The 16,641-nt window shown below is 42.5% G+C and overlaps 1 protein-coding gene across 2 annotated transcripts in view; it reads left to right on the top strand.

Moving 5' to 3' along the window:
* LOC139186121 (ATP-binding cassette sub-family C member 4-like) overlaps positions 1-16,641 on the top strand; it is a 171,945-nt gene that overhangs the window by 39,989 nt on the left and 115,315 nt on the right. For both annotated transcript variants that reach the window (XM_070799911.1, XM_070799910.1), the window contains exons 9-11: positions 3,391-3,492; positions 7,283-7,372; positions 8,575-8,766. In XM_070799911.1, the coding sequence (XP_070656012.1) occupies positions 3,391-3,492; positions 7,283-7,372; positions 8,575-8,766 (384 nt within the window). The remainder of the gene's footprint in view (positions 1-3,390; positions 3,493-7,282; positions 7,373-8,574; positions 8,767-16,641) is intronic.

Here is a 16,641-nt window from a genome sequence, read left to right as displayed (position 1 = left end):
GGGTAGAATTCTGAAATTATGTTGTTTTGAGAGAAAAGCATTGGGAGAGGGATGAGCTATGTCAGAACAGGCGAGAGCTTGTACCTGGCTGACTACAGAAGAGGTGGTGTGGAGAGAGAACTCAGGCTGTGGTGGTTGAGAGTCTGCAGAGGAGTCCTCAGACCGCCATCCGTCCACCCTGTCTCCTGATGGACTCGGGCTCGGAGGGGGGAGGAGGAGCCATTCCCAGCATTAGGCTCTCAGTGAGCCTGCATGAGAGGAGGAGGGAACAAGTGGATGGTGTCTCCCATCAGCTGGTTTTTGAGAGAGATGCAGGGATCACGATGTCTTTCTTTTCCTGCACAGAAGCAGGTTTTCATGTTAAGGTTTTAACCAGTTGTTCTTTTGCAGTAGAAGATCACAAAAACATTTATGATTTGGGACCATGATATTCTGGGTGTCAAGGACTTGAAGTGTGTTTATGATTTTTAGGGTAATAGGTTACTGATTATGTGTTGTTTTCCTTCTCCCACATCCTCAGATACTTATTTCAGTTTCTCCCTATGTTGGTTTGGACTCAGTTTGCCTGTGAGTCCTAGAATTACCCATGTTAAAGCTGCTTACACAGATAGTTCATTTTTCTCTCATGCAAGTGTCCTTATAAGGCTCTGTATGGGGCTGCTGTAACCAGGTACCACAAACAGATGCTTAAAACCCCAGAAATTGATTGTTTCTCAGTCCTGGAGCCTAGAAGTCTGAAGTCAAGGAGTCAGCAAGGTCACTATCCGTCTGAATCCTGCAAGAGGGAATCCTTCCTTGCCTCTGTTAGCTTAAGTTGTTGCAGGAAAACCTTGATCTTCCTTGGCTTGTAACGGCCATCACTCCAGCTTCTGTCTCCATCATCACATGGGAATTTTCTGCCAGTGTGTGTATGTCTCTGGTTTTCTCTTCTTATAAGGACACTAATATTGGATTTGGGGCCTACCCTACTCCAGTGTGATCTCACCTTAACTGATTACATCTGCAGCAACCCTGTTTTTAAGTCATATTTTGAGGTAAGAGTTTAGGATTTCATCGGACTTTTTTTGTGTGTGGGAATCATCCTCCATGGTGTTAGGGACTCAGACTCTTTCTTTTTTAAACAAAAATTTAATTTTATCTGTGCTGGGTCTTCACTGCTGCACAGATTTTTCTCCAGCTGTGGCAAGCAAGCTTCTTACTGTGGTGACTTCTCTTGTGGAGCATGGGCTCCAGGTGCCCAGGCTTCAGTAGTTGTGGCACTTGGGCTCTAGAGCTCAGACTCAATAGTTTTGGCACATGGGCTCTAGAGCTCAGACTCAGTAGTTGTGGCACTTGGGCTCTAGAGCTCAGACTCAGTAGTTGTGGCACTTGGGCTCTAGAGCTCAGACTCAGTACTTGTGGCACATGGGCTTAGTTGCTCTGTGGCATGTAGAGTCTCCTGGACCAGGGATCAAATTCATGTCCCCTGCATTGACAGGCAGATTCTTATCTACTGCATCACTAGGGAAGTCCCAGACTCCTTCTTGTTACTCCATTGTGTATGGCTTTGACCAAGGTGGCAGCCTCCAAAACCCAGGCCATGGGGCAGAGGAAGGTTCTGGACATTGTCACTCTCCACTGACCTGGATTTAGTCAGATGGCTGCTCCTATCTGCTTGGGAGCCTAGAGAGCGAGGGCCTCCTTCCAGGCTGCTACTTGCAGCTAAAATCTGGGGTTTGGGAAGAATGAGAGCAGATTTTGAGGACAGCCAGCAGTCTCTGCCACATTTTCATGGTTCTTGGAAGAGGCGATGGCACTGGGGTTGTCTCAGTTGTTTACTCAATTTCTCTGCCATAGTAGCTTTTCTTGTTGGATTATATCTAGCATTTGCAGGACAGGAGGGAGTTTTCCTGCATAAGATTATGCTAGCTTTGTAGTGTTTCTCAGGAGTTGGTTTTAATCAGCTGCATTCCACTGAATATGACTTCCCTGGTGGCTCAGATGGTAAAGCGTCTGTCTACAATGCGGGAGACCCGGGTTTGATCCCTGGGTTAGGAAGATCCCCTGGAGAAGGAAATGGCAATCCACTCCAGGACTATTGCCTGGAAAATCCCATGGACAGAGGAGCCTGGTAGGCTATAGTCCATGGGGTCTCAAAGGGTCAGACACAACTGAGCAACTTCACTTTCTTTCTTTCCACTGAATAACTGCTAAGCAATGTGAACATGGCAAGAAGTGGGAGCTACAGTCACTCCTGTTGTAGGAGAGAGGGCAGTGTCTAAGAAGAAGAGACAGTGATTGTGGAAAGATGCTTGTAAAATATTTTTAAGAGAAATTTAAGAGCACTTCATTTTCAGAATAATGACTTAAGTGATAATTAATGGAAAACAGTGATACTGACTTAAAACACATTAGGAGAAAGGCAGAGTGTGTTTAAGCGTCCAGGGAAAGGTCATGATGCAAAACAGGCATCACCAGGGTTTTCGTTTGGCATCTCTGCCATTGGTCTTGTTGTCCCAGCCTGTCCTGTGCCCCTTGATGCCTGAAGGCCTGGGCATGGCCTTCCTCCCTGTGTTCCTAGCAGTGTCACATGGTGCTTGGCACCTGATGGAATTCAGTAAGTATTTGTGGAATCGTTTCCTACCAATTCTCCTGTTTGTTGTTAGTAACTCAAAAGATAAACAATAAAAATGTCCAGGTTCTAAATGTGTTGAAGTTTGAAGTCATATTTTCTCTTAAAGGGGGAACCAGTATACTTGTTGAGAAAGTCACTACTTTGCTCACGGCCAGGAACTGTTTATTTTATATATATATATATATATATATATATATATATATATATATATATATATATCTGTATGTATATATATATGGGGCTTCCCAGGTGGTACTAGTGGTAAATAACCTTATGTTTATATGACTTCCCAGGTGGCACAGTAGTAAAGAATACTCCTGCCAATGCAGGAGATGCAGGTTTGATCCCTAGGCTGGGAAGATCCCCTGGAGAAGGAAATGTCAACCCATTCCAGTATTCTTGCCCAGAAAATCCCATGCAGGTCTCAAAAGAGTCATACTTGACTGAGCAGTTAAACAATAGTGTTTGTATATAAAATATTCTTATATGTGCTTCATATATAAATGTTTATATATACACATACATATGTATATAAAACACTATGCATACTGTATATACTACATTATATGATTATGTATACCATATGATATATATTACTCTATATAACATATATTATTTAGTATGTTCTGATATGAAACAAAACTAGTTTAAGTACAGCTGACAAAATGATATGTAGGCTGTATAAAATCTTTTATTATAAATTCCAAGAAAGCAATTATTTTTGTTTGTGCTTTGTTCTTGCATTTTAACAATATGTGTTTCTCCTTTTTCTGTAGAACTTCCTATTACTTGATGAGACACCACAGCTCAACCCTCAGCTGCCATCAGATGGTGAAACGATAGTGGACATGAATGATTTCACTGCTTCTTGGGATAAGGTAACAAGTCCTCCACCCCAAGATCATGACTACTAATTGACAACTGAAGATATAGGTTTATGGGAGAATGATGAGGTTTTCCACATGGTGTAAAATGTAATTTGCTCATATATTGAGAGTATGTTATAAAAATTCTCAAAATCAGGAATAAGGTTTGCAGCTAATGGAGATTAAGTGTAAAATCAGCCTAAGACGTTTGATATGTTGCTCTTTATTTCATTTTCAAGAGAGTTTTCAAAGTATTAGCACATTTTGAATTTAAAGTAGATGTGTTTATGATGTTAGAATGTATGGGATTGGATGGACAAAATGGTGCAGTGCAGAATGGTTTAATGAATACACAGAGATTTGTTAAAGAGGCTTTGGGGAATCAGTGTACATTTTTTGCCTTGATTATCAGATCACTTTATTGTACATGCAGTGAGGCCATGATCTGGATCTTTGCTGTGGGGTAGAGTGGTGGCTCCCCCATCCTAAGCTTCTGGATGGTTCTGGCTACTTTGGTAGCAGCCAGGGGCAGGAAGGAAACAGCAGGTGGGCGTAGTGAGCACCACTGATTCCTAGTTGAAGGGCTGCAGTGTGTGGAAACTTACAGGGAGAACTGGTGATTTTCCAACATTTAGTTTATTTATGACTTTCTGGCAAACAGAAAAAAACAAGGGTCCACTTTCAAAATTGCACGTGCAATGTTGCCTCCTTTATCAATAATTGAAATGTTCCTGCCTCCATGGTTCCCTGGTTCTTTGTGCACATCCTCCCATATCAGTATGGATTAGTCAGGAGAAAAGAACCCCACCATGGGAGAGGGAGTTCCATTCAGGGAATTAGTTACATAGATGATAAGAGTGGGGAAAAGCAGAAATAGCAAAATGGTGGTGGGTGAGACAACCCAGAAATTAGCAAAGGCAGGAAACTGTTCCCGCCTGAGAGCCGGGAGGACTCAGGAAGATGTCTCTACCAGAGGGTCCACTCTCCAGAGCAGAGCTCAGAAGCCTGGCTGCTGTCAGAGTGGGGACCATAGGGCAAGTGTCTAGACTCTGTAGACTCCTCCTGTCTTTCATGCCTGTGACTCTTTTGCCACCTGCATGGTGTTCACCAGCTTCTGATTAAGTGCCTGCCATCTCCATCAATAGCACAGTAGGATAATATGTTCCCGAATATATAAAACCACATCCCTGTACCAGTTGAACATGGCAACTCACAGAAGGTGCCTGACCTATCCTGAGAGTTTCTCATACCTTATTCTGGTAGATTTACCTCCTGCTTCGTATTTCTCGTCACAGTACTCTTGAAGCATTTATGAAAAGCACTAAAATTCCATTATAAATACCACTCCATGTGATTGCTAACACATATTTTTTAATGACCCATTACCAAATTTCTTTTGTACCAAGTTATGCAGCATTTTAAAATGAGCTATTTTGTTTTTCTTTCAAGAACATAATAACATGTTCTCAGACTTTTGTGCAACTTGCATTGTAAAACAGAACAGCCTGTTATGTTGTCCGGGCCTTGCCTATGGAAGGACTGTGCCCCTTGCTGGGGTCATTAGTAATTATGGCTGTCAGGTTAGATCATGGGTGAGAGAGCCCTTGGACGGGGGACACAGACATTGGGGTTTTAAAGAGAAGCTGAATCTGAATGAAGCCCCTGCTGGGTTGGGAGGCAGGAGAGAGACATGAACTCTGTAACCTGCTCCACTAGACAGCCAGGTGGGCAGGTGGGGGCAGGTCTCAGGGACCCAGGTCTCATTCATGAAATGATGGGACTTGGTCTCAATCTTGAAGCTGTAAAATAAATGGTCCTGTGGGAGCCCCCATTTCTTCATGGGGCAGGGGTTTTCAACTATGTCTGGTACAGAGTGGGGGCTCAGCTGATGATCCTTGTTGGGTCAGCATCCCCTGAGTCTGGATAACCAGGAGTTTACTGGACCCAGCAGGTCTGTGGTGCTGAGTGCTGCCCTCTACTGGTCTCGGCAGAGTAGTGCCCGATCCTGAAGCCTGAACAGGGAGGGAACTCAGTGTTTGACCCTGGGAAACAGTGAGGGGTGGTGACAGGGAGCTGATGTTGGTATGTGACTCATTGTTTTTTAGTCATAACTGAGTGATGAGTAATAAAATAGGAACCCTAAGTGGCAGAAAAGAATAAAGAAGTGGAGAAGGTTAAAAAATATTTCTTATGTTTTAACATCTAACTTCTTATTGGTAGATTTATAGTTTCTTTAAAATTTGGGGCTAGTGTTTTTGACCATGCAAAATAATTGTCATTTTTTAGCATTTGAATGCTTTATAATTAGTTCATTTCTTTCCGGAGAACTTTTTAATTTTGAGGAATATCCAGACTTAAATTCAGAATTGTGTTTTTAGTCTTTGCGGCACTTTAGAGTCAAGTGTCAGCATTCGTTTTTCTTTTTTTTTAAGCATTGGCAGCTATTGACAATTTTCTTAACACTTATGATATGTAAAGACACAATGAACCTGTAAGTCTCTCAAGAATGTGACTTGTTATTGGCACAATGAATACTTTGTCCTCCGTTGCATTGGGTGGGGGTACTAGTGCATGTATCTCTATGGTTTTTGTTGTTATTTGGTTCCTTTGGGCTTCCCAGGTGGCTCAGACAGTAAATAAGCTGCCTGTTTTTCTTCAGTAGAAGTACTTTCTTATCCTCCGTTCAGCCAAGACAGATAATGTATGTAAATACATATAAAGTTGAGGCTTTATCGCTTTGATTCATCATGTCATAATTAACTTATTCTCCCTTTTTTGTTGTTGTTGTTGGTGGTGGTGGTATTAAATTAGAGCTCTTGTTAAAAATTAGAGCTTGGACCATTATTAATAGCACTTAATTTGCCAGGAGTGACTGTTATATAAAGTGTACCGCTTTGCTTGCTGAGCACTACTGAGGTTCATTCTTTATGAAATGAAAGTGGAGAGATTAGTGGAGATTTCAATTATTTAATTAAAGGCCAGGCATGCCAGGAACTTATGCTGCACCTTGTGGGGGTTGATTGATGCTTTTGAACTGGGGTGCTGGAGAAGACTCTTGAGAGTTCCTTGGACAACAAAGAGATCAAACCTGTCAATCTTAAAGGAAATCAGTCCTGAACATTCATTGGAAGGACTGATGCTGAAGCTCCAACATTTTGGCCACCTGATGTGAAGAACTGACTCATTGGAAAAGTCCCTGATGCCGGGAACAATTGAAGGCAGAAAGAGTAGGGGATGACAAAGGATGAAATGGTTGGATGGCATCACCGACTCCATGGACATGAGTTTGAGTGAGTTCTGGGAGTTGGTGATGGACAGGGAAGCCTGGCATGCTTCAGTACATGGGGTTGCAAAGAGTTGGACATGACTGAGTGACTGAACTGAATTGAACTGTGAAGATTAATGAGACAGTTAAAACCAAGGGTCATAATGAAAACTTATAAATGATTAAAAGCCTCCCAAGCTGGATATTCTATTAAGTGCGTTATATTAATAAGCTTATGTGCATTATTCAGTTTGCGTTTCAGGCAGGTGCCTTGTCATTTCTACTACTAAAATTCTGTGGGTGTCTAGAGCTATGTCCTTATGGAAATCTGGTAAAAAAAATGAGCCTTGTTAACCCCCAAAGAGTTATGTATGATTGGATGAAAAGGCCTCCAGGACTTACTATCTTAAAATAGGAAGGACAAAAATGTGGATTACATTAGCATATCAATGACTATTACATAATCTTCTCTACCTTCTGAAGTAATGTATGTTACTTTATTGAAATGGGCACATTTTTATAAACTTTAATTTGCAGAAATCAGGAACCCCAACCCTACAAGACCTTTTCTTTACTGCCAGACCTGGTGAACTGTTAGCTGTGGTTGGACCTGTGGGTGCAGGAAAGGTAAGTTGTGATGCCTTTTGTCAGCTTGATGCAACACCATTGCCCTTGTTAAATTCTCAGAGTTGAGCCCAGAGCTATGCGTGACACAGTTTGAATTGGTTGGGTGTACCTAGAACAGCGTTTCTCAATCTGTGTTCCATGGAATATTAGTTTTGCAAGAAGGTTTCATGGCCAAATAAATCTAGATAAGCACACACTGTGTTTTCTTTCTTGGTGCTTCACATTGCACAGTTGGGGACCATTGTCAGGAATTTGGACTTCTCAGTGAATGAAATTATTGATGTGACAGCTGTTCAGGTTGGATGGAGACAGTGGGGACTTATTTTCATCACAGTGGCCCCTCTAGGAAGTCTGGAGGTGGTGAAGGCTCTTCCAGGAAGCTCTGAGCATTTCCTCATGGGACTTGATGTGATCCTTTCAGTGCATGTATAGTGAATGTTCAGCCATGTGCTGGAGCTAATGACACAGATGTGAGCCAGATCCCGACGTCTCTACTGTTCAGAGGCAAACAGGTTCCAGGGCGAGACAGACACACAGGCAGTTTATCTCAGCCCAGTATGGTGAGCGCTCTGATGGTGTAGACACAGATACGTCACTTCTGTGTGTCACAAGAGATTTGAAAGACGTGCACTTGCACTTAGTGTCCTGTGTTGTGAAACAACGAAATACAGAAACCTAAATGTGGATGTGTACATGACAGGGTGATGATTTCCTCTATGATGGACTTTTGCTCTTTAGACACAACTCATTTCAGAATTCTTTTAAGTAATCATCTTTGGATATATTCTTCACACATAGCTATTTAAGGATAAGTGTTTGTCAAGTGAAGGATACCTGAATGCAGGAACAACTGCACTAAACATCAGATACATGAAATACACATCCTGCTGGGCTGCTCTGCTAGTGAAGGATGTTAAACATTCTTAGTTTTTGCTGAGTGTAGTGCTTCATTTGGGTGCTCCTCTTGGGCAGAGGAGATTGTTATAGTATTTTATTAATATTCCTTATCAACCATTCATTTGCATTGACCACTTCTGTTATTTTCATTTGTTTTTGTCCAAACTTCCAGGGCTGTACTTTATCCTGTTCTAAATGCAAGTGTTCTATTGTGTATAAGCACCATCCTGGGGTCAGCTGTGCTATGGGATGTGTTTCATCCTGAGTGCTGCCTGTTCATGTGTGTGTGTTGCCATCTGTTTCAGTCGTCACTGTTACGTGCTGTGCTGGGGGAGCTGCCCCCGAGCCAGGGGCAGGTCAGCGTGCACGGGAGGATCGCGTATGTTTCTCAGCAGCCCTGGGTGTTCTCAGGAACTGTGAGGAGTAACATTTTATTTGGAAAGAAATATGAAAAAGACCGATATGAAGAAGTAATAAAGGCTTGTGCTTTGGGAGAGGTGAGTAAGGACTTTTGAGTAGCATGTACTAGAATTTCAAATGACAGACTTGGTTTAAACTATCAGTAAAGTTTGTTGAAAGTTCTTTTTTTAAAAAAAGTTTGAAAGATCTTTCAGTGTTGTTTAATATTTACACCGGTCTTCTTAGTGAGTATGCAGGCAAATATGCTAATCCTTCAATCCTAATGTCATAAGGACGCTCACAGAATGCTTTGTTGAGGAGGGGGTTGTTTCACTTTGTGAAGTTTCATTTACTTTTAACTTATTTTTGTAGTGGAGAATTACAAAAATTTCTAAAATTAGAGTGCACAGTGTAATGAACCCTCATGTGCCCACTCCCCACCTTCAAGCAGGAGCAGCTGGTTGATGCAGTCTTGCTGCATCTCCACCCTTCCCTCTGCCAGCCCCACCCCCACCCCAGGTTATTCTGGAGCAGATCCTAGACCTCAGATTTGTTCATCTGTAAAGCATTCAGCTCAGCTGGTAAAGAGTCTGCCTGCAATGTGGGAGACCTGGGTTTGATCCCTGGATTGGGACTATCTCCTGGAGATGGGAACGGCTACCCACTGCAGTATTCTAGCCTGGAGAATTCCATGGACTCTGTAGTTCATGGGGTTGTGAAGAATCGGACATGACAGAGTGACTTTCACTTATACTTTCAAAGCTTCCCTGGTGGCTCAGAGGATAAAGACCCTGCCTGCAGTTCAGGAGATGTGGGTTCAATTTCTGGGCTCGGAAGATCTCCTGGAGAAGGGAATGATTACCCACTCCAATATTCTTGCCTGGTGGATTACAGTCCATTGGGTTGCAAAGAGTAAGACACCACTGAGCGACTAACACACTAATATTTTACTAGTTTTTCTCTAAGAGATAGGACAGCCTTTGGAAAAACATATTATTTCATCTGAAATATAACCCCAATTCTTCAATATTAGCAGCCTTCTAGTTTACATATTGCTAATCATCTCACTGAGAAGTCTCCTTTACCATTGGTTTGAATCAGACTCCACATGAGGTCTGCCCCCTGCACTTGGTTGGCACCTCCTCAGTCCCTTTCAGTCTCTAGATTTTTCTCTGCACTTGGTTATGACTGGTATTTTTATTTAAAGAAAAGAGAATGCTTTAACATTTCTTCTTAATACTGCATTGTTTCACTGGGGGAGAGATTGTTTTCAGAAAAGACTGTGTTTCACAGAAAATGGCAAGGTGAAACTCTGAAATTTAGATGAAATCAGTGAATGAATGGTGAAAATGAAATTACCTGATAAGACAATATAATCTGGCAAAAAAGAAAGAAAAATGTAAATACTGATAAATACTGTGTTACTCTCTTAGGTTATAAAAATTGAAATGATAGCATTAAAGGGCTTCTCCTCCTCAGGGCCTGTTCAGTGCCGTGTGTTCTTTTGTACTGTAGAAAAAGATTGGGACAGTCTTTCAAAGGCACGGTGTTGAAGGCTCCAAACTCACTTTGTGAAGCAATAGTAATTGTGCCTGAACAATGACCTGAACATCATAGATTGTATCAGATGAGCATCATTTTGTGATTATGTGAACAAAACAGAATTGCCTGTTTAATGCTCTTGTTTCTTTCCCCTGGGTTGTTGTTAATGTGAGATCTTCTTTTGTGGAAATGATATTGTTACTGAATCCACTCTTTTCATACAGTGGACTCAGTAACAATATCATGAAGCACAAGCTGGAATCAAGATTACTGGGAGAAATATCAATAACCTCAGATATGCGGATGACACCACCCTTATGGCAGAAAGTGAAGAGGAACTGAAGAGCCTCCTGATGAAGGTGAAAGAGGCGAGTGAAAAGGCTGGCTTAAAATCCAACATTCAAAAAACTAAGATCATGGCATCCAATCCCAACACTTAATGGCAAATAGATGGGGAAACAATGGAAACAGTGACAGACTTTATTTTCTTGGGCTCAAAAATCACTGAAGATGGTGACTGAAACCATGAAATTAAAAATGCTTGCTCCTTGGAAGAAAAGCTATGACGCATCTAGACAGTGTATTAAAAAGCAGAGACATTACTTTGCTGACAAAGGTCTGTCTAGTAAAGCCTATGGTTTTTCCGGTAGTCATGCATGGATGTGAGAGTTGGACCATGAAGAAAGCAGAGTGTCAAGGAACTGATGCTTTTGAACTATGGTGTTGGAGAAGACTCTTGAGAGTCCCTTGAACTGCAAGGAGATCCAACCAGTTCTAAAGGAAAGCAGTCCTGAATATTCATTGGAAGGACTGATGCTGAAGCTGAAGCTCCAATACTGTGGCCATCTGATGCAAAGAACTGACTCATTGGAAAAGATCCTGATACTGGGAGAGATTGAAGGCAAGAGGAGAAGATAATAATTGAAGATGAGATGGTTGGATGGCATCACTGACTTGATGGACATGAGTTTGAGCAAGCTCTGGGAGTTGGTGATGGACAGCGAAGCCTGGCATGCTGTAGTCCATGGGGTCTCAAAGAGTTGGAACGACTGAGTGACTGAACTGAACTGAGTCCAAGCTCAGTCTGCTCACTGCACCATAGGCCAATAAGCCTGAGATGAGGTGTTGAGACAAAGAAGGGAGTTTATTCAGGAAGCCACTGACAGAGAAGATCAGTTCAGTCACTCAGTTGTGTCTGACTCTTTGACAAAACATGGTCCACTGGAGATGGCAATGGCAAGCCACTTCAGTATTCTTGCCTTGAGAACCTCATGAACAGTATGAGAAGGCAAAAAGATAAGACACTGAAAGATGAACTCCCCAGGTCAGTAGGTACCCAGTATGCTACTGGAGATCAGTGGAGAAATAACTCCAGAAAGAATGAAGAGACGGAACCAAAGCAAAAACAACGCCCAGTTGTGAATGTGACTGGTGATGGAAGTAAAGTCCAATGCTGTAAAGAACCATATTGCATAGAAACCTGGAATATTAGGTCCATGAATCAAGACATATTGAAAGGGGTCAAACAGGAGATGATAAGGGTGAACATTGATGTTGTAGGAATCAGTGAACTAAAATGGAGTGGAACAGGCGAATTTAACTCAGATGACCATTATATCTACTATTGTGGGCAAGAATCCTTTAGAAGAAATGGAGTAGCCATCATAGTCAACAAAAGAGTCCAAAATGCAGTACTTGGATGCAATCTCAAAAACAACAGAATGATCTCTGTTCGTTTCCAAGGCAAACCATTCAATATCATGGTAATCCAAGTCTATGTCCTGACCAGTAATGCTGAAGAAGCTGAAGTTAAATGGTTCTGTGAAGACCTACAAGATCTTCTAGAACTAACATCCAAAAAGATGTCCTTCTCATTATAGGGGACTGGAATGCAAAAGTAGGAAGTCAAGAGACACCTGGAATAACAAGCAAATTTAGCCTTGGAATACGGAATGAAGCAGGGCAAAGGCTAACAGAGTTTTGCCAAGAGAATGCACTGGTCATAACAAACACCCTCTTCCAACAACACAAGAGAAGACTCTACACATGGACATCACCAGATGGTCAACACCAAAATCAGATTGATTATATTCTTTGCAGCCAAAGATGGAGAAGCTCTATACAGTCAGCAAAAACAAGACTGGGAGCTGACTGTGGCTCAGATTATGAACACTTTATTGCCAAATTAAGACTTAAATTGAAGAAAGTAGGGAAAACCACTAGACCATTCAGGTATGACATAAATCAAATCCCTTATGATTATAGAGTGGAAGTGACAAATAGATTCAAGGGATTAGATCTGATAGAGTGCCTGAAGAACTATGGACAAAGGTTTGTGACATTGTACAGGAGGCAGTGAACAAGACCATCCCAAGAAAAAGAAATGCAAAAAGGCAAAATGATTCTCTGAGGAGGCCTTACAAATAGCTGAGATGTCAGGTTAGCACCTCAAAATAGCCATCTCATCAGGGGCAGGATGTCACGTTCTTCTGTGAATCAGAGATGGTTGGACATGAGGAAACAAAGTAAAAAGATGATTTAATTCTTGTGAATATCTTATAAAGCAGCAAGCATCATGTGGGAGATAAGTTAGTTTCACTTCCTTATAATCCTTCACAGGTGGGCAGGGTCAGGCTATCTTCTTGAGGCAGGCCATTATGCATTCCTGCAGTAACAAAAGCAGCAAGATAAGGATTAAAGTCACAGAGGCAGATCCAGTATGAATTCAAAATTAACCCTTCCTGGTTACAGTATCAAGGTAGCACTAATGAGCTGGATTGTTATTAAATGGTGTTTATAATGTGGTAATCCAGTGGTTAAAACTCCATGCTCCCAATGCAAGGTGCATAGGTTTGATCTTTGGTCAAAAGCTAAGATTCTACATGCCACAGTTCACTTCAGTTCGGTTGCTCAGTTGTGTCCTACTCTTTGCAACCCCATGAATCGCAGCATTCCAGGCCTCCCTATCCATAACCAACTCCCGGAGTTCACTCAAACTCATGTCCATCGAGTCAGTGATGCCATCCAGCCATCTCATCCTCTGTTGTCCCCATCTCCTCCTGCCCCCAATCCCTCCCAGCATCAGAGTCTTTTCCAATGAGTCAACTCTTCGCATGAGGTGGCCAAAGTACTGGAGTTTCAGCTTTAGCATCATTCCTTCCAAAGAAATCCCAGGGCTGATCTCCTTCAGAATGGACTGGTTGGATCCCCTTGCAGTCCAAATGAGTCTCAAGAAGAGTCTTCTCCAACACCACAGTCAAAAGCATTAATTCTTTGGCGCTCAGCCTTCTTCACAGTCCAACTCTCACATCCATACATGACCACAGGAAAAACCATAGCCTTGACGAGATGGACCTTTGTTGGCAAAGTAATGTCTCTGCTTTTGAATATGATATCTAGGTTGGTCATAACTTTCCTTCCAAGGAGTAGTGTCTTTTAATTGCATGGCTGCAGTCACCATCTGCAATGATTTTGGAGCCCAAGAAAATAAAGTCTGACAATGTTTCCACTGTTTCCCCATCTATTTGCCATGAAGTGATGGGACCGGATGCCATGATCTTCATTTTCTGAATGTTGAGCTTTAAGCCAACCTTTTCACTCTCCTCCTTCACTTTCATCAAGAGGCTTTTTAGTTCCTCTTCACTTTCTGCCATAAGGGTGGTGTCCTCTGCATATCTGAGGTTATTGATGTTTCTCCCGGCAATCTTGATTCCAGCTTGTGTTTCTTCCAGTCCAGCATTTCTCATGATGTACTCTGCATATAAGTTAAATAAGCAGGGTGACAATATACAACCTTGATGTACTCCTTTTCCTATTTGGAACCAGTCTGTTGTTCTATGTCCAGTTCTAACTGTTGCTTCCTGACCTGCATACAAATTTCTCAAGAGGCAGGTCAGATGGTCTGGTATTCCCATCTCTCTCAGAATTTTCCACAGTTTATTGTGATCCTCACAGTCAAAGGCTTTGGCATAGTCAATAAAGCAGAAATCGATGTTTTTCTGGAACTCTCTTGCTTTTTCCATGATCCAGCAGATGTTGGCATTTTGATCTCTGGTTCCTCTGCCTTTTCTAAAATAAGCTTGAACACCAGGAATTTCATGGTTCACGTATTGCTGAAGCCTGGCTTAGAGAATTTTGAGCATTACTTTACTGGCATGTGAGATGAGTGCAATTGTGCAGTAGTTTGAGCATTCTTTGGCATTGCCCTTCTTTGGGATTGGAATGAAAACTGATCTTTTCCAGTCCTCTGGCCACTGCTGAGTTCTCCAAATTTGCTGGCATATTGAGTGCAGCACTTTCACAGCATCATCTTTTAGGATTTGAAATAGCTCAACTGGAATTCCATCACCTCCACTAGCTTTGTTCGTAGTCATGATTTCTAAGGCCCATTTGACTTCACATTCCAGGATGTCTGGCTCTAGGTCAGTGAACACACCATCGTGATTATCTGGGTCATGAAGAACATGTCACAAGGTGCAACCAAAAATTTAAAAACATTTAAGAGCAAATATATGGACTTTCCTGGTGGCTCAGATGGTAAAGGATCTGCCTGCAATGCGGGAGACCCGGGTTCAATCCCTGGGTCCAAAAGGTCCCTGGAGAAGGGAATGGAACCCACTCCAGGATTTTTGCCTGGAGAATTCCATGGACAGAGAAGCCTGGCATGCTATAGTCCATTGGGGTCAGCAGAGTTGGACACAGCTGAGCGACTAATGCTATACTACAAATACTGTGCAAGAAAAGGAGGAAGCAAAGGTAAACAGTGAGAACAGCAGCTCCCATTCAGAGTCTACATGTAAATCATTTTCTCTCTCTCACACGTGTATGTATACACACATAAGAAGGTATGTAAGTTATTCTTTATGAGTGTCCTTGATGTTAAATTCCTCATTTTTTGTTGGTAAAGCTGAAGCTTGGGGGATGAAACAGCTGTCCTTAACATTTGGAGCTCAAGTTCAGATCTGTTTCTGCACAACTCTAAGCTCCATGCTTGTCCTTGGTGCTATGCTGGCTTGAGGAAGTTTAAAAAAAGAACTTTTCAAAAAGCAGGTGATGGATGAAGGTGGAAGGTGGGATGCGGAATAAACAGATCTCAGGCGTTTTTCTTTACGTTAATCATGTCCAGCTCCTGATGCCCACATCAGACCCCAAAGACCCAGGCCAGGTGTGAGTGTTTCTCTCATGACCTTGCCTTTTTGGTGAAGCTCAGCCCTGTCTTTCTCTCCCACATTTGAGCATCTCTGGAGAAGAGCAGCTGTGGGACAGTGGCTACCATTCAGCGTTTTCCTCAGGGGCCGTCGTTCTCCCTGGGGGGCAATGCTCTGCTACAGCCACGTGGCATGACTGGACCAGTACCGAGGACAGTGTTCTGAGGCTTCCCTCACCCTGGATCATCCATGCAGCAGATTCTGTGAGAAGGGGCCCTGCAAGATTGGGCTGCACAGCGATTCTTCTGTATGTGATGAGACAAATATTTACAAAGATGGACTGCTCTCCTGTTTGCATGGTCAGGACAGAGAGTTGGGGCTCCTGGTGCCCATTCTCTCCTTGACAGGAAGGTGGTCTAGGGCAGAGGAGTAGTGAGAGGGGAGTCCCGGACCCGGCTGTGTCACTCCTGCTCTCACTGTGAACACGTCCTGTTACCTGCCTGAGGTTTCCACAGCAAAATGAGGACACTGATTCAGCGGTTTTCCAAGAGGTTTTGTTGCTGCTCTTAAATGTCTCTATGACTGGTTAGCAATTAGCAAGGGGTTAGCAAGGTCTTTGCAGCAATTGGAAACCATTTAATGAGTTATGAGAGCCTCTGCTTATCTCCTTTTGGAATCCATGTGTCGGTGGATAGACATGAGATGGTCACAGATAGTAGAGGTGTCTAGAGTTATTTTGGGCTTCCTTGGTGGCTCAGTGGTAATCTGCTTGCAATGCAGGATCCCAGGGTAGGGAAGATCCCCTGAAGGAGGGCATGGAGACCTCCTCTAGTACTCTTGCCTGGAGAATTCCATGGACAGAGGAGCCTGGCGGCTTATAGTCCATGTGATCACACAGAGTCAGACATAGAAGCGACTAAGCCGCAGTAGCAGCAGCAGGGTTATCTTGGCCTGAAGATACAGAGACTGCACGTGTAGTAGAAAAGGTTTGACCGTTAGAGAAAAATGGTCCTGGATAGTAACTCCAAGTGTTTGTCTCAGTTTCTCCTCTTATTACATGGTAGAGGGGTGGGATTACCTTAAAGGCTACAGGCCACGCCTGTGAAATGCAAACAAGTCAGGGTTTCAGTTAATGGTAGCAACTCTTACTAACACAGCCTTTTTCTCTTTATTCATCCATACTTAAATGCATATAAATATTATAAAGATTTCTCCTTACAGTTCTCTCTGTTCTCACATCTGCCTAATCTTGGAGGAAAAAAATAATTAAAAACAAAATGTTTT

Source organism: Bos indicus, chromosome 12 (genome assembly GCF_029378745.1).
Source record: "Bos indicus isolate NIAB-ARS_2022 breed Sahiwal x Tharparkar chromosome 12, NIAB-ARS_B.indTharparkar_mat_pri_1.0, whole genome shotgun sequence".
Classification (NCBI taxonomy): domain Eukaryota; kingdom Metazoa; phylum Chordata; class Mammalia; order Artiodactyla; family Bovidae; genus Bos; species Bos indicus.
The sequence above is the reverse complement of the archived record's forward strand: the minus strand, read 5'-3'. Positions and strand labels throughout refer to the sequence as shown.